Source organism: Pelodiscus sinensis, chromosome 11 (genome assembly GCF_052426305.1).
Source record: "Pelodiscus sinensis isolate ZL-2025 chromosome 11, ASM5242630v1, whole genome shotgun sequence".
Lineage (NCBI taxonomy): Eukaryota > Metazoa > Chordata > Testudines > Trionychidae > Pelodiscus > Pelodiscus sinensis.
This window is the reverse complement of record NC_143062.1, coordinates 18,690,903-18,711,473: the sequence shown is the minus strand read 5'-3', so window position 1 is coordinate 18,711,473 and position 20,571 is coordinate 18,690,903. Positions and strand designations below refer to the sequence as shown.

The window sequence follows — 20,571 nt, the reverse complement described above, 5'->3', positions numbered from 1 at the left end:
CTTCATTTCACCCATTCTTATCTCACATTACTGCAAGATCCAGAGACCAGTAATAATGAACCAATGAACCCAGGCTGCAGAGAACATTGTGGCCCATGGACATCAGTTTCCCAGTAGTTGAATCTCATTGCTTTTCAAGCAGCCCTCAGCAGGATGAGTGGCAGACACACCCACCAGTGGTACAACCAAACTGCACAAGATCTGCAGAGATTATAGCTACAACACAGATGCATAGAATTTAAAGCCACAAGACCCTTTAGGTCATCTAGACTTGGTCTACAAAGTTTTGCTGGTTTAGCTGCACATGTCTGGGGTGTACGTTTTTGCTGACATAATTTGTGCCAGCAAAAACCCTGGTGAAGATGCAATTTTTGATGTAATATTGCTCCGGTTTTCACTTGAAGAACTGATATAAACTATACTGAAAAAGGATTTATTTTATGGTATAAACTGCTTCTACTTGAGGAGAGTCTGCCAGTATAGTTATATCAGCAAGACAAGGCCCTACAGTAACCTCCTTTATAGTAGCAGGGTTGCCAGATGGTTTCTGATAAAATACTGGGGAGGGGGGCGGTAAAGGACCCCAAGAGTTGTTAAGCAAAAGAAAAAAAAAGTGTGTCCTCTTTAAGAAATGCTTTTGAAGCTTTTGGGCCCTAACAGGCTGTCAGTGGCTACCTGCCATCTTGCCTCCCTACACCGGGCTGGACAGCTTGCCTGCAGAACCCAGTAAGCATCTCGGATTTTCGCTGCCTGGCCAGGAAAAAGTCAGAAAATACCGGACATTTTAGGTGTCTGGTATTTTCTGAATTTTTTTAACAGACAGGAGGCTAAAATACCGGACTGTCCAGTTCAATACCGGACAACTGGCAATCCTATATAGCAGTGGCCAGAGAATTTTATTGTTACCCTTGTGTGTTGAGCCCAGTCACTTGTTTGACTAAAGTATCTTTCAGAAAGGTATCCAATCCGGAATTCAGATGAGAATCCACTACTTCCCTTAAGACTTTGTTCCAATAGTTAACCAACCACCCTCTTCATTAAAAAAGTGCTTTATTTCTAATGTGGGTGTGTCAAGTTTTAACTTCTAGCCATTAGTTCTTGTTCTGTCTCTCTCTCCCAAAGGGCCCTTTAGTACCCAGGATTATGCAGGGGAGTTATCAAGAAGGCGAAAGTGCAATTGGAATTGCAGCTAGCAAGGGATGTGAAGGATAACAAGAAAGGTTTCTACAGGCATGTTAGCAATAACAGGGTGATCAGAAAGGGTGTGGGACCCTTACTGGATGGGAGAGGTAACCTAGTGACAGATGATGTGGGAAAAGCTGAAGTATTCAATGCTTTTTTTGCTTTTGTCTTCATGGATGAGATCAGCTCCCAGACAAATGCACTAGGCAACACAGTATGGGAAGGAGGTGGACAGCCCTTGGTTGGGAAAGAACATGTTAGAAACCATTTAGAAAAGCTAAACATACACAAATTCATGGGCCCGGATTTAATTCATCCGAGGGTACTGAGGGAGTTGGTAAATGTCATTGTGGAGCCTTTGGCCATTATCTTTGAAAACTCGTGGAGATTGGGAGAGCTCCCGAATGACTGGAAAAAGGAAAATGTAGTGCCCATCTTTAAAAAAGGGAAGAAGGACAATCCAGGGAACTAGAAACCAGTCAGCCTTACCTCAGTCCCTGGAAAAATCATGGAGGGGATCCTCAAGGAATCCATTTTGAAGCACTTGGAAGAGGGGAAAGCAATCAGGAATAGTCAACATGGATTCACAAAGGGCAAGTCATGCCTTACCAATCTGATTAGCTTCTATGATGAGGTAACTGACTCTGTGGATATGGGAAAGTCAGTAGATGTGATATACTCTGACTTTAGCAAAGCTTTTGATACGGTCTCCCACAATATTCTTTCCAGTAAGTTAAGGGAATATGGATTGGATAAATGGACTGTAAGATGAATAGAAAGCTGGCTAGACTGTCGGGCTCAATGGGTAGTGATCAATGGCTCGATGTCAGGTTGGCAGTCAGTTTCTAGCGGAGTGCCCCAAGGATCAGTTCTACGACAGGTTTTGTTCAACATCTTTATTAATGTCCTGGACGAGGGGATGGATTGCACCCTGAGCAAGTTTGAAGATGACACTAAGCTAGGGGGAGAGATAGATACACTAGAGGGCAGGGATAGGGTCCAGAGTGACTTGGACAGATTAGAGGATTGGGCCAAAAGAAATCTGATGAGGTTCAACAAGGACAAGTGTAGAGTCCTGCACTTGTCATGGAAGAATCCCAAGCATTGTTGCAGGCTGGGGACGGACTGGCTAAGTAGCAGTTCTTCAGAAAAGGACCTGGGGATTACAGTGGATGAGAAGCTGGATATGAGTCAACAGTGTGCCCTTGTAGCCAAGAAGGCTAATGGCATATTAGGGTGCACTAGGAGAAGCATTGCCAGCAGATCCAGAGAAGTGATTATTCCTCTTTATTCAGCTCTGGTGAGGCCATATCTGGAGTATTGTGTCCAATTCTGGGCCCCCCACTATAGAAAGGATGTGGATGCATTGGAGAGGGTCTAGCAGAGGGTGACCAAAATGATAAGGGGGCTGGAGCGCATGACCTATGAGGAGAGACTGAGGGATTTGGGTTTGTTTAGTCTGAAGAAGATAAGAGTGAGGGGAGATTTGATAGCAACCTTCAACTTCCTGAAGGGAGTTTCCAAAGAGGATGGAGAAAGGCTGTTCACAGTGGTGACAGATGACAGAATAAGGAGCAATGCTCTCAAGTTACAGTAGGAGAGGTCTAGGTTGGATATTAGGAAAAACTATTTCACTAAAAGGGTGGTGAAGCACTGGAATGGGTTACCTAGGATGGTGGTGGAATCTCCATCCTTAGAGGTTTTTAAGTCTCGGCTTGACAAAGCTCTGGCAAATAGATTTAGCTGGGATTGGTCCTGTCTTGGGCAGGGGGCTGGACTTGATGACCTCCTAAGGTCTCTTCCAGCTCTATGATTCTATGATTATCTCCCCATGAATACACACTGTAATCAAGTCCCTTGCAATCTTCTTTTTGAAAAACATATTGAGTTATTTAAGCCTCTCTCTGTCAGGCAATTTTTTCAAGTCCTCAAATATTTTTTGTGCCTCTTCTCTAAACCCTCTCCAGTTTCACCCTTTTAAAATGTAGACACTGGAACTGGATCCAGTATGGGTCTCACCAAAGCTGTCTTCAGAGATCAAATCAGTTCCCTACTTCTCTATTCACTACTCCCCTATTGGTACAACAAGCTGAAAAATGCTGGGTTCCTACTTATGGCTCACAGGCTTTGACATTAAATGCCCAGTATGTCTATGGTTTAGGTTTCCTTTCCAAAACCTTCCTTTCAGCTGAGATTCTGGCAAGCCATAACTAGTATAATTTCTTTATCAGCCCTCACTAGCAAAATAATCCTTTGAAGAGGAATTTCTTTCAAATACAAAAAGAGCAGAGCTTTAATGGCTTCCCCATGGTGAAAGTCACTGTCAAAAGAAATAACATTCTCTACTTGTATTATTCACATAAACATTAACACCTTTAATCATTGACATTTTTCTGAGGAACCTTTAAAATATCTTCTGTGACACAGGGCTGGCTAAAAAGGCTAAAGGCAAACAGTTGAGCAAGTCCAGGCCTGAAGGGCTATTAGAAGCAGCTTTGGGCCTCATTAGCCAGAGGGCTATATAAGGCAGTAGAAAGGAGCCAGGAGGGGAAGAGCAAAGAAGGAGCCAGGGTATGTTCCCTCAGGTAAAAGGAGAGGCTGGCTGAGTTTGCTGTAATCCAAAATCTTTATAAATAGAAGGTGGCGGGAAGCTGGGCATAGTCCTGTCTGGACTAGGATAAAAGAGGTGGCATTAGAAACATTAGCTCACATATTAGAAGAGTCTAATCTACTTCACAACTTCACTATGTAGGCAGATTTAAATATCCCAGCAGGGGGCCTACTGGCATCATTAGGCACCTAAATGCCCTCAGAAGCATAGGTGACTGCACCAGAAAGGGTCTCCAGATTATCTGTGGACCAGAAGGTGTCCCAGGGCAAGGAGCCTGAGTGAGGACCTTGCCACACCTCAAATTAATGTTTAAAAAAACCTTCCACTGTGGCATAGTTGTAGTAATGGTCTCTGACTGCTGCTTGACTAAAATGCCCTCAGAAGCCCACTCCCTAAAGGCCAGCTCATGAGCTGTCGTGAATTGGTGCAGGTCCAGTGAAATCAGCAGATTTTAGAAGATGAAACAAGAAAGTATCATCTGAGAAGGGCTACGTCTACACTGGCATGATTTTCTGGAAATGCTTTTAACGGAAAAGTTTTCCGTTAAAAGCATTTTCGGTAAAGCACATCTAGATTGGCCATGGACACTTTTCCGCAAAAAAGCCCCGATCGCCATTTTCGCGATCAGGGCTTTTTTGCGGAAAACAATACTGTGCTGTTTACACTGGCCCTCTTGCGCAAATGATTTGCGCAAGAGGGCTTTTGCCCGAACGGGAGCAGAACAGTATTTCCGCAAGAACACTGACGATCTTACATGAGATCGTCAGTGTTCTTGTGTAAATTCAAGCGGCCAGTGTAGACAGCTGGCAAGTTTTTCTGCAAAAGCAGATGATTTTGCATAAAAACTTGCCAGTCTAGACACAGCCAAGGTGTATTGCTTTATACAGAATAGCTGATACTACTCGTAATCCCTAGTTCTTTGTAGAGCTCAGGTACTGACCTTTTGTAAAGTACTTTTTCTCAGCATTTTACAAGTGAAGAAACTGAGGTATAGAGAAGTAAGGGGACTTACCCAAGATGACCCTGCAGGCTAAGCTAGGAAAAAAACACTCGTCTCCCAAGTCCCAGTCCCCAGTGCTCTGTCCACTAGATCACTCTGCCCTCTTGGAATCTCTCACACCAAGGCCTTGTCTGGACTAGGATAAAAGAGGTGGCATTAGAAACATTAGCTCACATATTAGAAGAGTCTAATCTACTTCACAACTTCACTATCTAGGCAGATTTAAATATCCCAGCAGGGGGCCTACTGGCATCATTAGGCACCTAAATCTTTTTTTTTTAACTGATTATTAGCCCTTCAGTCTGGATCAACAAAAACAGCATCAGTCAATTGCAAATAGGACCTATTCCTGGAAGCGACCTTTAAGTTCACTAAATCCAATCCCAAATACTGCAGGCAACACCATCATAGAATCCCTGGCATACATTCATCAAATTTCATCTTCAAACTAGTTGGATTGTTTCCCCCTCTCCCCACTTCTCCTACAAGGAGGTTTCCAGAACTTCCTCCTCTGATGGGCAGAAACTTTCTTCTCATTTCCATCTAAAATTTATTCCTGCCCAGTTTATCCTTAAAAACAATGACTAGTCCTGTGGCATTTTAGAGAATTTATTTATTTATTTATTTATTTATATTATCATGAGCTTTCATGGGCAAAACTCACTTACTTCTTCAGATGAGCTCAACAAAAAAGTGGGTTTTGCCCATGAAAGCTCATGATACTATATATATTTTTGTTAGTCTCTATGGTGCCACAGGACTACTTGTTTTTAAAGTTACAGACTAATCCGGCTACCCCTGTGAGTCTGTGTCTAGACTACACAGTTCTTCCAGAGAAAGATATGCAAATTGCAAACTGCAATTTGCATAGCTTTTTCCACTTCTTTTTTCAGAAGAGGCTTTTCCGACTTTTGGCCCATCTACACTGGGCCAAAACCCTTTTTCAGAGCATCCTTTCTTCCTCGTAAAACGAGGCTTACAGGGATGCTGAAAAAACATTTCTGCTCTTCCAAAAAAAATTTCGGAAGAGCAGACACAGTCCTTGGACGCAGCAGAGTTTTTCCAAGCTATCTCTGGTATCCCAGAAAAACTCTGCAGTCTAGACATACCTTGAGACAGGTTATCCTTGTTTGTTCTTGTGCCAACATTATCCTTTAACTCTTATCCCTCTCTGGGATCCCCTCCGGCAGGGAAGTATTTATAGAGAGCAACCCAGATTCCCTCTCAGCCTTCATCTGGCCAGCTTTTTCAATCTCCTCTTATTAAATAGGCTCACCACTCCCCTGATCAGCAAAGAACCCTTCTTTGCAAGCATCATAACCAAAGCTTTTAATTTGACCCAATAACAAACACAGTTGCAAGCCTAAGAATTTAGCTTAATGTTCTCTTAGTTTAAGGCCTAAATTCAGAGTGTTATATAATTTTCTAAAGTTTTACAAAACCCAGTAAGAAATGTCTTTGAGACATTAAAATCCCACAACACAATCAACTAGAAATAGATTCTTTGAAAAATATCCACACACACAACTGATCAGCCTTCCACTTGTATGAACAAAGAATGCTGTTCACACAGCTCTGATTCTAATTCAGATCACCATACAAATAATTTAGAAGATGGAATACTATTAAAGAAAAGATTTTAATCATTTAAAACACAGGATGGTACTGTAGTTAAATAATACTACTTTGGGCTTATCTAGCACATTTCAACAGTAGATCTCAAAGCACTTTACAAAGGAGGTCAGCATCACTATCCCCTTTTCACAAACAGGGAAACCACAACACAGAACAGGGAAGTGATTTGCCCCCTGTCACCTAAGGTTGAATCACTGGCCTGTAAGCCAGGAAGTTCCTGGCTCTGCCATTGGACTCTCTAAGTCTAGATTGGCATGATTTTCCAGAAATGCTTTTAACGGAAAAGTTTTGCGTTAAAAGCATTTTCGGAACAAAGCGTCTAGATTGGCACGGACACTTTTCTGCAAAAGCACTTTTTGCGAAAAAGCGTCCATGACAATCTAGACACGCTTTTCCACAAAAAAGCCCCGATCGCCATTTTCGCGATCAGGGCTTTTTTGCAGAAAACAAATCTGAGCTGTCTACACTGGCCCTTTTGCGCAAAAGCTTTGCGCAAAAGGGACTTTTGCCTGAACGAGAGCAGAATAGTATTTCTGCAAGAAGCACTGATTTCTTACAGTAGGAAGTCAGTGCTTTTGCAGAAATTCAAGCGGCCAGTGTAGACAGCTGGCAAGTTTTTCCAGAAAAGCAGCTGATTTTCCGGAAAAACTGGCCAGTCTAGACACAGCCTCTGTGTAGGCAAGCAATTCACTCTCTCTGGGCCTTAGTTTCCTTGTCTATAAAACTAGGGATGATCTTTGCTATTTAGACTGTAAAAGCACTTGGAGGCAAGGGCTGTATTCCCCTATGTAACACTTGGTACCATGGGAGGCCTGGCTCTTGGCCAGGGACTATGCTGTGCAGCACCTGGCACAAAGGGGGCTCATCTCAGTCAGGTCTACACAGTACTTCATACAATCAAGTCCCTGATCTCTGTGAAGCTCCCAATATTGGGGCCTCTAGGCACTGGTGTGATACATAATAATAAGAGGTCAGGAGGGATTTAAAGAGCAGCTCTCAAAGGCGGCTGGAGATGCCCAGACATGCTGAGCACCCATAGCTCCCCTGGACTTCTGGGTGCTGATTAAGGCCCAAACCCAGCCCCTCAGATGTGTGCAGCTGGGCCCCACAGTTGAAAGGGCCTTTTCCATTAAAGGTTTCACTGGGAACAGGGGGATAAATCAGTGTGGAAGCCAACTCCTCGGCCCACACAGGCCGGCTCCAGCCAGCCAGCCGGGAAGGGCCTCCCGCCGCCAGGGAGGGGGCTCTGCCTCTGGGGGTGGGATGATGCAGTAGGGGGCGGGCAGAGGCTGGGACGGGTGCAGGGGGAAGGGAGGGGTTGCCGGTGCCATACGGCAGTGTGCCGAGGGGGGAGGGTGCGGTTATGGGGGGGAGTTCCCACGGAGGGAGGGGCATTAGCGTGGGGGTCACACGCTGCGGGGAGCAACAGTGGAGGCGACAAGGGATAAAACAGGGGCGAAGGCAGCAGCGAGCGGGGGAGTCAGGAGCGCTCTGGAGGGGTGGGTCGGGGCAGGGCCGTCCAGGGGAGGGAGAGGGCGGTTGCCATAGAAACTCACACTCTGGACCCCGGCCGCCATTTTCCGGCCTCCTCCTGCAGCAGCTCAGCCGCTTAGCCCCGCCCGCTGGGGAACAGGAGGCGGGGCGACGGTCGGGCCCCGCCCCCGCCACGGCTACAGGGCGCCCGAGGAGGGGAGGCGGAGAGGTCGGGAGCGGCCCCCAGCAGCTGGCACGAAATAGGGACGGGCGCGGGGCCAGCGTCTGACCCCGCTCCGGCAGGGCGCTGGGGGCCAGGGCGCCTGGGATCTGTCCCAGCTGGGCGGGGGGCTCTGCAGCAGGGCTAGGGCGGGGAGGGGGTTGGGAGCTCGGACACTGGGGTCTGTCCATCATTCACCGCCGACTTGCCCATTGCAAGGCGGCGGGAGCGTCCTGAGGCTCTTCTGGTCCGGATATGGGCGGCCGGGGACCACAGATGCCAACTCTCCGCCTGCGCTAGCACATGGTTCCCGCGATCCCCAGACCTGCTGAAGCCTCCAGTGCTCTCCACTGCTGCCACCACTTCCACCTCCATTTAGGAACCCCGGCGCGGAACACGAATGACAACAGCTGTTAGATCAGCCTCTGTTCTCCCACCAGGCCCCCTTCTTGCATGGCTGCTCCCTCCTACTATTCGCGCGCTCTGGGCAGCTGAGCACCTCTTCGTTCCCTTGGGCTGCCCTGGCCTCAGTGACAGTGCACCAGCTAGAAATAGCAGCGTGCAGATGCCAGGGAATTCTGACGCCTAGTTCTATGTGTAGAGGGCAGTGCATTACTCCCTTATGACCCCCACAGTTAGCTAAAGTTCAGGGCAATGTCAGTTAGGATTGAGGCTGAGCAACATTTCTCCAAATGTTGGACCAAAAAAATGCAGATTTGAGTTGACCAAAAAAATGTGAATTTGTGCCCTGTTGCTTGTTTTTTAACAAATCCAAAATATTTCATAATTTTGGAAAGATTTCATTTTTTCCCATTCAAAATGACTTGCCCTTTCAAAATGTACTTTGATTTTATTTTAACAAAATGTAGATAACACAAAAAAAGTTTTGAAACTAAATAGTTTGATCAGAAACAGGAATTTTTTTGAACTTTTTGATTCACTGACAAATTTTTAAAAAGTTCAGTTTGTCAGCCCTAGCTTTTTTCAATTTTTCAAAATGTTCAGCAAACTGAAACATTATTTGACCATCTCTAGTTTGGAGGAGAAATTGATAGTAAAGTCAGATACTTTTGGTGCAGTCCCATTTGTTCACACAGGCTGTGTCTACACTGGCCCTTGAATTTCCAGAAAAGCAACAACGCTCTACTGTACAAAATCAGCCGCTATTCCAGAAAAGCTACGCTGCTCCCGCTTGGGCATAAGTCCTTATTCCGGAACACTGTTCCGGAAAAGGGCCAGTGTAGACAGCCCAGTAGTCTTTTCCAGAAAAAAGCCCCGATCGTGAAAATGACGATCGGGGCTCTTTTCCAGAAAAGCACGTTTACATTGGCCACAGACGCTTTTCCGGAAAAAGGGCTTTTCCGGAAAAGCAGCCTGCCAATGTAGACGCTCTTTTTCCAGAAATACTTATAACGAAAACTATTCTGTTTTAAGCATTTCTGGAAATTCATGCCAGTGTAGACACAGCCAAAGATTATACAAAGTCCTGCTTCCCTGAACACAGGAGACATCAAACTGGAGACTATTTGCTCTCAGTTCCAAGCCTCTGTCTGCTAGTACTCCCAAAAAAACTCACTCCCCGTAGCTTTTCTCTCTCCTTTTCCAGACTGAGACCCTCTGTTTCTGATCTTTCTAGGCTTCTCTCTCTCATGCTCACCTCTGCTAAAATAATGCCTCTCAAGCACCTCTGCCCACATGCACCTTGTTTTGGGCAGTGACATATGCCTGTGGTTGGGATAGAGCCTCCTATTGTTTCATAGAGTTTTAAGGACTGAAGACACCATCAGTCCTCCTGTACCGCACAGGCCACCCAGTTTTGCTCTCTTAACCCTATACGGAGCCCAATGACTTTAGTTAGACCAGTGGTCCCCAACTATTTGGGGTTGCCGGGCGCCAGGGGGCGTGGCCGTCCGCCCGCCGGGGCCCGGGGGGCGGGGCCCCCCCCATAGCCGCATTCCCGGGGCCGGTGCTGGCGCTCCCCCCCGCCTCTTCCCCAAGTGCCGCGCGCCCGGGGCCGGCGCTGGCGCTCTCCCAAGCGCCGCACACCTGAGGCCGGCACTGGCGCGCTCTCCCCCCCTCCCCTATGCGCCGCGGGGGTCAATCCGCGGCACCCCCGGGGCCGGCGCTCACCGTGCGCCACGCGCCCGGGGCCGGCTCCGGCACCGCGCATGCGCCACGTGCCCGGGGCCAGGCCAGCCCTGAGCACTTGGCGGGCGCAGACAAATGCCCCCACGGGCGCCATGGTGCCCGCGGGCACCATGTTGGGGACCACGGAGTTAGACCAAAGCAGAAGAGTCCTCAGGAAACTAAACTGTTGGGTGCTGCCAGCAAAGAAGAGGAGAAACCAAATGGCTCTGCATGCTGAGCCCCTTTGATGGCAGGGAATTGTCTCACCTAACTCTGGAGGTTGTGATGAGCCCTGCAAATGTTCCTTTACTCTTTGAAATTCTTGGCTTCAATTTAAAACTAAACATTTTTGTTACCGTGTTAGTAGTAGGGATGTAAGAGTGTAACTGGGTAACTGATAAGCTGCCACTTTTCAGTTACTGGCACCGGTTATACTCTTCACAGGGCTGTTAGGAACAGCAGCAGCCTCACAAGGCCAGGAACCCTCGCACCATGGAACACCCACGGTTAATCACGTAACTGATAGAAATTATATTGGTTACACAGTTAATAATTTTTAAAATTTTTAACATCCCTTGTTAGTAACAGCTAGAGCAGGGGTGGGCAAGAAATGGCCCATAGGCCAGATGCAGCCCGCCGAGCCTTTTGATTCAGCCTGCAGCCCACCCTGCTGAGACCCCAAGGCTGCTCAAATGGCTGGCAGCTTCCTCTAGGTGCTGCATACCCCTAGTGGGGAAGAAGAGAGGAGACTTCATGTACTGTCCCCACCCCCAGCCCAATCACCCCTTCCATAGAAAAGTGCGGCCCCTGACCACTTAAAATCTTGGAGTGGCCTCCCATCAAAAATGATAGCATACTCCTGAGTTAGAGGCTAGGGCCTTATGTTCACTGCACAGACCCTGATGGAGATAAGGCCCCTGTTGTGGTGGTTGCTGCACAGAACCTGACCAAGATTAGGCCCTGCATGGATCCAGGCTAGGATTAGTGCCTGATTTTGCCAGGTACTGCACAGACACACAGTGAGAATCTGTTCTTGCCTCAGAGTTTGCAGTCTATGTAGCTCAAAGGAGGGATTATCATCCCTTTCCAGATGGGAAAATGGAAGCAGAGGGGGACTGAAGGGCTAGACCCAAAAAGGGACATATGCATAGCTATGCTGTGTGTTGCAATGACTAACTCCTAGGTGCTCCGCTGCCTAGTGGCATCCTGACCCTTGAGTTGGATATCTTGACTCCCATGCTGGAGTCCCAACTCTCTGTATGGGGAGAGTTAAGCACCAAGGACAGGAATTCTCAGAAGCCAGCAAGATGAGCAGGGACCCACCTCAGTTAGCCAGGACTGAAATCTACAAGCAAGGGGGGAGTTTAGGGACCAAATTCAAAAAGATACTAAGGCACCTATTTCCCATGGAGCTGTGTCTCTACTCAGCTTGGAATTCTTAGCCATGAATCCTCTCCTGGATCCAGATGCATAAGATAGGATATTCCTTTCTTATATAAATTACAGGAAAGCCATCAGACCGAATAGCCCCAGTAGTTAGGGCATTCCCCTGGGATGAGGCAGGTTCGGATCCTTACGCCAAACATTTTTAATTATATTCAAAGTGAAACAGCTTCAACCAAAGAGAATGTTGGAGCGAGACCCATCTGAGAGTATCCTAGAGCTAGAGCATGTACATATATACTACATCTTCTAATATCTACTACCTAACTCCTGGGATGGCAGCAGATAATATCCATGTTTATTTGTAACCTTTTAAAAAATCAGTTCACAGTTGCAGGAAATAATGGGTGGAGATCAGACAATGGGGCTGTCTACACTGCCCCTTCTTGCGCAAAAAAATACACAAATAAGACGAAGCATGGAATATCGCTGTGCCTTATTGGCATAATTAATGAGGCTCCGTTTTTGTGCAAGAGCCCCCTCTTGTGCAAGAGCCATTCTTCATGAAAAAAAGAAGAACGCCTCTTGCACAAGAGGGGTTTTTTGTGCAAAAGCCTCTTGTGCAAAAACGGAGCCTAATTAATTATGCAAATGAGGCACAGCAATATTCCACACTTTGCCTCATTTGCATATTTTTTGCGCAAGAGGGGGCAGTGTAGACATAGCCTGGGGGTTTTAGACAATAATTATTTCATGTCAGTAGATGTTGTGATTCAAAAAGTGAAAGCTTTATAACCATTAAAACACAAATTATCAACATCACATATCCAAATATACCAAGTAAATATTGTTAAATCAAGCTCCGCTAAGTACTCCAGCAGCATGTCTCTCATGTTGCTGGGCTATACATTGCAGTCATTATCAACAGAAATATTGCATCACTTTGTGGGTGAAATTGACATCTAACACTATTTACTGATCAAAATCTAGTCCTCCCAAGCCTACCTGTTGTCCAGTGGCTAAAGTCATCTGATAGGTTGTGGGAGACTGAGCTGAACCTGAGTGTCCCAACCTCAGGTGAGCGCATGGACCATTGAGCTACTGGCTATTTTACATACACTGCCTGACAGGTGTGTTCTGAGCATGCCTGCTGGATGAGACCCTGCTCAAGGAATGGCTAGTAAAGTTTGAGCATCCCACTGCAGTTTAGGAATGAACGAGAGTGCTGAGCAGCTCAGTAGCTGCAGGGTGACTTAAAGACTCAGTGGTTGTCTATGGGGTTAGCTGGCAGCTCAGTGTGGGGTTTGGAAATGTCAGTGGCACTTAAATGTTGAACTTAGGCATCGACAGTTAGGTTAGTCTACACAGCAACATTATTTCAAAATAATGAGTCTTATTTAGAAATAACTTAGTCCGTGTCTACATAGCAGGCAAATAATGTCAAAATACTGTCAAGCTGAAGAGCTTCTTACTCGGACTCTTGTAATCCTCATTGTACGAGGAGTAAGGGAAATCGGAGGAAGAGTGCTCTAGCTCAAAATAAGTGCTGTGTAGACACTCCCAATTTCGAAATAAGCTATTGACGTAGCTCAATTTGCATAGCTTATTTCGAGTTAAGCCCTGCTGTGTAGACGCACTCTTAGACACCTGAGTCTTTTTGTAGCTCTTGACCAAAATGATTCCTCTGGGATCACACAGGCAGTTTGTGGCAGAGATGTACATTAAGCCCAAATACCTGTATCCAATGCACACTGCTATCTTTCCTCTCCTTTGCATTTGAAGTCACCATGTAGGTTACTAATTTAATGGATGTGAAGTGCTTGCTCTGGGTTTCCAAGGAACCTGCCATGCCCACCCATTCAGTGGCTGACATGAGGCAAAATGCCCAGGCAAAGCAGCTCAAAGCCAGCACAGGGATCTAAAGGGGGAGGCAGTACTAAGCAGATCTGGGGCTCTGTATCAGCTTCAATGATGTTGTGGGAATGAGACCAGGATGGGGGAGGGGGGGCAAAAGATCACTGGCAACAATCCCTCTTTTGTTAGCATGGCTGTGATGACCTCATCCTATCCTGGGGGACAATGCCCCCCGTGTTCCCTGGCCAGGGGCTCCCCAACAATGAACCTAGTCAGGACTGGCAAGCAGAAGTGACGCTGTGGGAGCCCCGTTGCCAGGGGAGTGGCACAGCTATGCCACACAAATGGGGGTGACTGGGAGAGCTGGGTCCCCACAATGTGACAGGAAGGTTAACATATGCAGGGAAGGAGAGAGCTGGGGTTTCTTGCCATTTGGGAGTTTTGAGGTACTCACCATGGTCCATCCCCCTGCGAATGCACACAAGCTTAGAGGGAGAGTAAGCCCTGGAGGAGAAAGCCAGGATTAGAACCCAACAGTCCAGGTGTGTACAGGGAAGAGGGCAGGGGGATTTAGGCCAGATGGTTATGTGCCCTCCCCCCACCAAAATAGGCATGGGGGGAAGTTGAGAGAATAAGATGATGGACTCAGATGGGACAGATTTCCCACTTCCCCATCTTACCCACCCCAGGATGAACATTTGGGGCAAGGTTTCACAGCCCTTGCTATGGTTGCACAGCAACTAGGATGTGTCAGAAATATGCCCAGAATGCAGGATGACTCAAAAGGCCCCTTCCAACCACTAGACCCCACTCTCCTTTCAGAGTGGGGATAAAATCCAGTGGTCCTGATTCCCATCCCCCCACTCTAGCTCACTTGGATCACAGTCTTGGATACAGCCTAGGAACCCTGGCTTCCACCATTCCACTGCTGCTCAATAGGTACTTTTCTCTCCCAGGAGCTGAGCAGTCAGGACTCCTGGGTTCTATCCCCAGCTCTTGGAGGGGAGTGGGGTTTAGTGGTTAGAGAAGGAAGGCTGGGAAATAGAATGCCTGGGTTCTCTTGCCATGGGAAACAGAACTCCCGGGTTCTCTTGCCAGCTGTTGGAGAAGGGAGTATGCATGTGCGCATGCAAGGTCTCCTCCCAAAGTTTGCAATGGCTCCATTCATTAGAGATTTGCCCCAGAGAAGCTGTGTCTAATCTGATTTGTAATTGGTACTAATTAGCATTAATCACAGTGGGAAACTCAGACTAGGCGCCTTGGCTGGGGCTGGGGGACAGAGGAAGCTGCTAATGAGCAGAGTAGAGCTGGAGGGGTTTGGCAAGTCCTAACTCCCCCACCTCCTTTCCCAGAGCTCAGGATAGAATCTAGGGCTATGTCTACATTGGCGTGATCTTGCACAAAAACTTTCTGCCTGTCTACACTGGCCGTCTGTTCTTGTGCAAGTAAATTGATGTTCTAATGTATAAAATCAGGGCTTCTTGCACAAGAACTCTGACGCTCCTGCTCAGGAATAAGCCCTCTTGTGCAAGAGCTCTTCCAGAAGAGGCCAGTGTAGACAGGCAACATGAATTTCTTGCGCAAGAAAGCCCTATGGTTAAAATGGCCATCGGAGCTTTCTTGTGCAAGAGAGCATCTACACTGGCACTGTATGCTCTTGGGCAAACGCACGTGCCAGTATAGACGCTCTCTTCTGGAAGAGTTTTTGCATGAGAACGCGCTAGTGTAGATGTAGCCTAGGTGCTTGACTCTCAGCTCCCCTGTTCTAACCCTTAGTATGCACTCCCCTTCCATGGTTCATTCCCATCAGCCGTGCTCCATTGGCCTGACAAGCATTGCCAAACACCTAGGACAAGCTCTGGTGGCTCTGATTTTTGCCAGGGGCTGGGTACAACCCTACCCGCAGGGTGAGTGCGCCATATGTATATTTTGGCTCTATGCCCATGTTGCTGCTGTCCGCTGCTGTCTATTGGAACCCCCCGGTGACTGAAATGCATCTTATAAGGTGGTGTAGGAAGAGCTGTCTGGGAACTTGAGCCAGCTCGCAGCCAGATGAGGCAGAGTGTGGCAGAACGGCTTGGGAGCTCGATCCACCCACCTGCAGCTTGAGCCAATGGGTGGCATCTCCACCAGGAAGCTAGGGACACCCAGCTGAGTGCTGAAGCCGTTGGGGGCACAACGAGCAGGGAGCTAGGGCCAAGGGACAGTATAGCTTGTATAGAACTAGAGCCACCGAAATGGATACCAGAGCATGGGGCGGCAGGGTCCTAGAGCCACCCCGTCAGGCACTGGAGCCATGGGGCGGTAGCGGGTCAGGAGCTAGGCCCAGGCCCCCACAGGCGGCTACCGGAGCCATCGGGAGGCACAGCAGGCAAGGAGCTAGAGCCACCCTGAGCCAATCAGCACGGCCGGAGGCAGCAGCTGACTTCCGGGAAGCTGGGGCTCGGCCGACACGGAGCTGGAGGTAGAGTCCGGCGCTCAGCCCGGCGCGGGGCTGCGGGTTGGATCGCTCGGGGGCGCCGGGGAGGGGCCGGACTCGGACTGTGCCGCGGATGAATGGTGCCGGGGGAGGCTGCCCTGCAGGGCTGGGAGCAGCTGTCAGCAGCCTTGCCCTCTGGAGAGACGGCGGCTGAGGGGCGTCCGGTTTATGGGCAGCTGCGAGAATGGAGACGGGGGTCCATGGCGCCCTGCCCCACAGCTCTAGCCGCTAGACCCTACTCTCCTCCTAGAGCCGGGGAGAGAACCCGGCTGTCCTGGCTCCCAGCCCCACCCTCACGTCCCTGCTCTCCTCAGTACAGCCCCAGAGCTGTGTGTGTGTCTGGAGTTTTAACTGGCATTTTTGGAGTCTGGTCCCTAGTGATTCTACCACTCCCAAGGGCCCCTTCCTTTGTCAGGGAGGAGATGGCATGAATCTGCAGTGCTGTCCTAGGAAATGGGTGAAGCCCTCCAGCTCCTCCATGCACCAGGTGGCCTTGGTGCAGGAGTCCTTGGGGAAAGGGGGTTCTCAGTGGGAGGTGTGCAGTGGGGATGGCATATGGGGCCTATTTGGCTAGCTCTTGGGGGTAGGGGAGCAGCATGGGATTGCCTCTCTGGGACAGTGGGAGACAGATCTTTGGGAGAGTCGGGGAAGCTCAGTGCTCTGGGGCCAGTTCTCTGGCAATGGCGGGGGGCTGCCACCCATGGGTCTGGATCTCCAAAGTAGTAAGGGGGCATGGAGAGCAATGTGGGGAGGTACAGTGTCCATGGGGCAATCAGGGGCATGTGGTGCCCAGGGGATCAGCTCTCTGAAGTAATGGGGGGGGGGGGTGTCGTTGCATAGGAGCAACTCTTTAGGGTAGTTAGGGAAGGGTGCATGGTGCCTGTGGAGTCAGCTCCCCAACGCAGTGTGGGGAGGGGAGGGCAGCTCTCTGTAGTGTGGGGGGAGGAAGGGTGGTAGCCTGACATAGAAGCTGAGTGATCCCTATCTTTTCTTCCCTCCCAGATGCCCTGAGTCTGTGTTGGGTAGAGGGAGAGCAGGGAAGCAACATGGACCCTGAAATCTCCATCATGCTGCAGTGCCCGTCTCCCAAGGGCCTGGTTGAGACAGATGTGCAGGCAGAGCTCTCCCCAGCCTACGACCGACGCCAACTGCCTGGGACCCAGACCTGGATTGATGCAGTCTGGGAGGCCCGGTGCCACCACAACCCCTGGCTTTTCAATGGCTCCAAATTCCGGTTGCACTCAGCCCAGTTGGAAGGGGACTCCCTGACCTTTCGTCTGGGCCTCACTTGTTACAAGGATTTCCTGGGCACCAACCGAGCTGGCATAGCCAGGCATCTCCAGCAGCAGGGATGGCAGGACTTTGGGGACAGCCAGGCCTACCTGGCAGAGCCACTGGGTGTGGGTGCCATGGTGCATACCTCTGATGACTGCTTCGTCTTCCTGCGGCGCAGCCTGAAGGTGGGCGAAGCACCTGGCCTCATAGATATACCCGGTGGGCATCCTGAGCCACAGGTAGGTTCCATCCAGCACCCCTAGAATGGAAAGGCCCCGGATCCCATTCTCATCATCTGAGCCAGCCAGTCCCCTCCACAATGGGAAACCTTCCCACCTCCTGCCCCCATTGCACATCCCCTGGACTCCCTGTAAGCACAGGAGTGTTTTCCCTGCCATCTTACTCCCTTGCTGTGTTCCACCCCAGAGGTGGCTGCATTTGCTGACATGGAGTGTCTTCCTCTACTGCAGGCTGTGATGGGGGATATCCCAGAAGAATCCATCCGTTTGGAAGATCTGCCCAGACCGCTGGTTGTTAAGGAGATCTTCTCCTCTATTCTGAGGGAGATCCGAGATGAGGTGAGAGCTATGGTGCATTGGCTGGTGGTGTGTCTGTGTTCTGCTGCCCCTCACTAACCTGTACCCTGCTCCACAGGTCAATCTTCCATTGCCCACCCTAAGCCAGCCAGTGCTGTTGGGCATCGCTCGCAACCAGACCAGTGCCGGTCGGGCCAGCGCTGAGTTTTATGTCAGGTAATAGGATTGATTCAATGCACAGGGAGGCCCAGAGGGGCTATGCCTGGGGTCCAGGACAGCTCAGGAGGCAGAGGTCCAGTTTGGTGGATCTGGCTCAGGCACAACTGCGGCTTAAACCCGTGTCCTAGTTATTTGGATCTAGAAGTTGCAGCAGTTAAAAGAACCCTGAAATTGGTGATTGGATCTGTCCTATCAGCAATTAGGTGCAACTTCCCCCCATGTCCTAGAGCCCTCCCCAGCCAAAATAGATGTAGTAGCACTGTGCCAAGATTGGTAAGACACCAATCTTACCTGTCCCTTTGTGAGACCCCAATCTCACAATGGGTCAGGTATTGGACAGCTCCTGACTGGGATATGGGGCCCCCGACATGCCAGGCGCTGCACAGACACAGCGAGACATAGTCCCTGCCCTGAGGATCTCGTAGCCTAACTAGACAAAAGAAGGATTGTTAACCCCCTTTTATAGATGGGGAAATGGAGGCACATAGCTGGGATGTGACTTGTTCACATCACACAGAATCAGTGGCAGAGCTAGAAATAGAGCCCAGGTGTCCTGAGTCCCAGTCCTGTGCTGTTACCACAAGGCCAGACTTCCATTTTGCTGCCCACAGGGATAGAAAATAAATGGGGGTAACTGCCATTGGGTCTCCAACCTGATTTGCCTCTGTTATGCTAATGGAGCTGCCCCATGTCCCAGATGCAGCCTGACTTCGGAGCAGGTGAAGCAGAGATATGAGATCGGGGGGCCTGAAGCACAAGAATCCACTGGCATCATCTTCGTCAAGAGAGAGGTAAGAGGAGGGCACAGCCTAGCAGACGGGAATAGAACCCAGAAGGAGTCCTTATGCTCCAGTCCATGGGGATCTCACTCCCCTTCTAGGCCTGGGAATTGAACCCAGGCGTTGTGGGGGAGTCCCTGCTATCCCAGTTCCTGTGGTCAGTAAGGATCACACATGAGTTCTGGGAGGAGACAGCAGGCACCCTGCCTCCTCTGTCCCTGGCACTGAGCCCGTGATGTCCCTGTGCTTCTCCTGCAGGATGTCCTGACTCTGGAGCAGACCGGAGAGATGTGGAGGGAGCTTTGTCCATCTGCCAAAGGAGCTGTCAGACTCTACATGCTGATGCAGGGTGGGGGGCAGTGACAGGAAGGGGACTGACTCTGAGGCCATCATATACCAAATGGGGCATCAACAGACCCTGCACATGCTAGCCCTATGTTGTGGAGCCAAAAGGAGGGGGATTACTGCAGGACCAGACTCTCCTCTCCAGGGGCAGGGCCCAATTGTGGTTTTTTTTAGCCTTTGCTGTTAAGAACCCATCTGCCAATAAAGAACTTTATTCTCTGACACAGCAGCAGGTGCTAAGCCACTGGCATGATCCTATTTTCCAAAATGCACTGGGCTGTCCCAATGTGGAATGAGGCAGCAGCAGCTCTCCATACCTTCCTATCTGGATGATCTCAGCCAGCTGCTACCAGAGCTGAAGTGTTTTTGCGGGGAGGAGGACTGGCTGGCTCATGGGAGGGCAGAGTGGGATCTGGCACCTTTCCTTTCTCCGCGGTGCTGGCTGGAGAAAGGACATGTGGCCTTTTTCTACTTTAGCCCCTTCCTCAAAGGCTACATGAGCGCTAGGGGGACTCCCTATGCCTAAGAGCAGGGATGGTGCACCCATGGTACTTTGGAGGGACTGGGGAACCATCCCCATGCTAAGGGGAATGGGAGACACTGAATTCCCCAAGCTCTCTGGCCTGCATTGTCCAGTCTCATCATGTGTTGGCAATCCCAGCTGCTTCCTGCCCCAGAGCTGGATACAGCACTAGTTGCTCATGGTGATAATACAAAGGCCTCTGCCCCATCTTGCCTCCTAGAACCAGGGAGAGAAACCAGGAGTCCTGACTTCTAACCTCTGTCTCTAACCACTAGGTCACACACACCTCTCAGATTCAGTCCTGGGCTTGGAGGGGAGTGGGGTCTAGTGGTTAGATCTAGACAGGCTCTTTCCCCAGTCAGAGCTGGGCTGTGAATGGAGATGGTCCTGCACATCTATAGATGCCCTATTCAGGCTAAAGGTGTCAGCCATAGGCATCCTGGGATGTTGGGCCCCTGCAGATATTAATCCTGGTCTCGGCCAGCCCCGAGGGCAGTTCAGCCCCTAATCGGCTCAAGGAGGGGTGAAAGACTAGTTTGATGGTGGGGTCTGGAATCCTGGCTTGTTAATTGTGTTCAAGCTGCCAATAAGCTGGATAATCAGAGCTGAGTGGGGGAAGCGGCTAAAGCCTTGAGATGTGGCCTTCTCTCACACCATCCCAGCCTAGGGTCCCCCCTGTGGGGGGGAAATGCACAGATCCTTTGCCTCCTACACCATCTGCCTTCTCTCAGGAAATTTTCCATGCCCCAAGCCTGATGTCACACATCAAGGTGATAATCAGACTTAGAACTCACACCCAGTCCTGCTGCTGTAAGCACTAGGCTTCCCCCCCCCAAAGAACTAATATTAAACTTTAAAAATGGGTAGTCCTGTGGCACCTTAGTGACTGATGTGTATATATATAGTATCATGAGCTGTCATGGGTAAAAC

General features: G+C 49.5%; 2 protein-coding genes across 8 annotated transcripts in view; one reads left to right on the top strand and one right to left on the bottom strand.

Annotated features, from left to right (window-relative positions):
* The window catches only part of DNAJC4 (DnaJ heat shock protein family (Hsp40) member C4), a 97,679-nt gene extending 83,211 nt beyond the window's left edge, over positions 1-14,468 (bottom strand). For 2 of the 5 annotated variants that reach the window (XM_075939058.2, XM_075939059.2), the window contains exon 1: positions 7,985-8,126. The gene's annotated coding sequence lies outside the window, so the exon portion shown is untranslated. Of the gene's footprint in view, positions 1-4,805; positions 4,930-7,984; positions 8,127-8,446; positions 8,577-13,939; positions 13,990-14,359 lie in introns of those variants that run through there. The other 3 variants (XM_089781169.1, XM_089781168.1, XM_089781170.1) reach the window with 3 other exon arrangements.
* Positions 14,469-15,728: 1,260 nt separating this feature from the next.
* NUDT22 (nudix hydrolase 22) lies at positions 15,729-19,340 on the top strand. Of its 3 annotated transcripts, none has more exons than XM_075939087.2 (6): positions 15,729-15,949; positions 16,967-17,478; positions 17,710-17,817; positions 17,894-17,991; positions 18,692-18,785; positions 19,032-19,340. In XM_075939087.2, exons 2-6 carry the CDS (start codon positions 17,011-17,013, stop codon positions 19,134-19,136), a joined length of 873 nt encoding a protein of 290 aa, XP_075795202.2. In that variant the 5' UTR covers positions 15,729-15,949; positions 16,967-17,010; the 3' UTR covers positions 19,137-19,340. The 3 variants fall into 3 exon arrangements, with proteins under 3 accessions (XP_075795202.2, XP_075795203.2, XP_075795201.2); XM_075939088.2 differs by lacking the exon at positions 15,729-15,949 and adding an exon at positions 15,956-16,293; XM_075939086.2 differs by lacking the exon at positions 15,729-15,949 and adding an exon at positions 16,335-16,451.
* Positions 19,341-20,571: the final 1,231 nt, after the last annotated feature.

What these genes read in the sequence shown, in the direction of transcription:
- NUDT22 (XM_075939086.2), top strand. Translation starts at nt 16,418, where the DNA reads ATGGGTGAAGCCCTCCAGCTCCTCCATGCACCAG. An exon ending in GTGGGCATCCTGAGCCACAG is followed by an intron (nt 17,479 to 17,709) that starts GTAGGTTCCATC and finishes CCTCTACTGCAG; the next exon opens with GCTGTGATGGGGGATATCCC. An exon ending in TCATCTTCGTCAAGAGAGAG is followed by an intron (nt 18,786 to 19,031) that starts GTAAGAGGAGGG and finishes CTTCTCCTGCAG; the next exon opens with GATGTCCTGACTCTGGAGCA.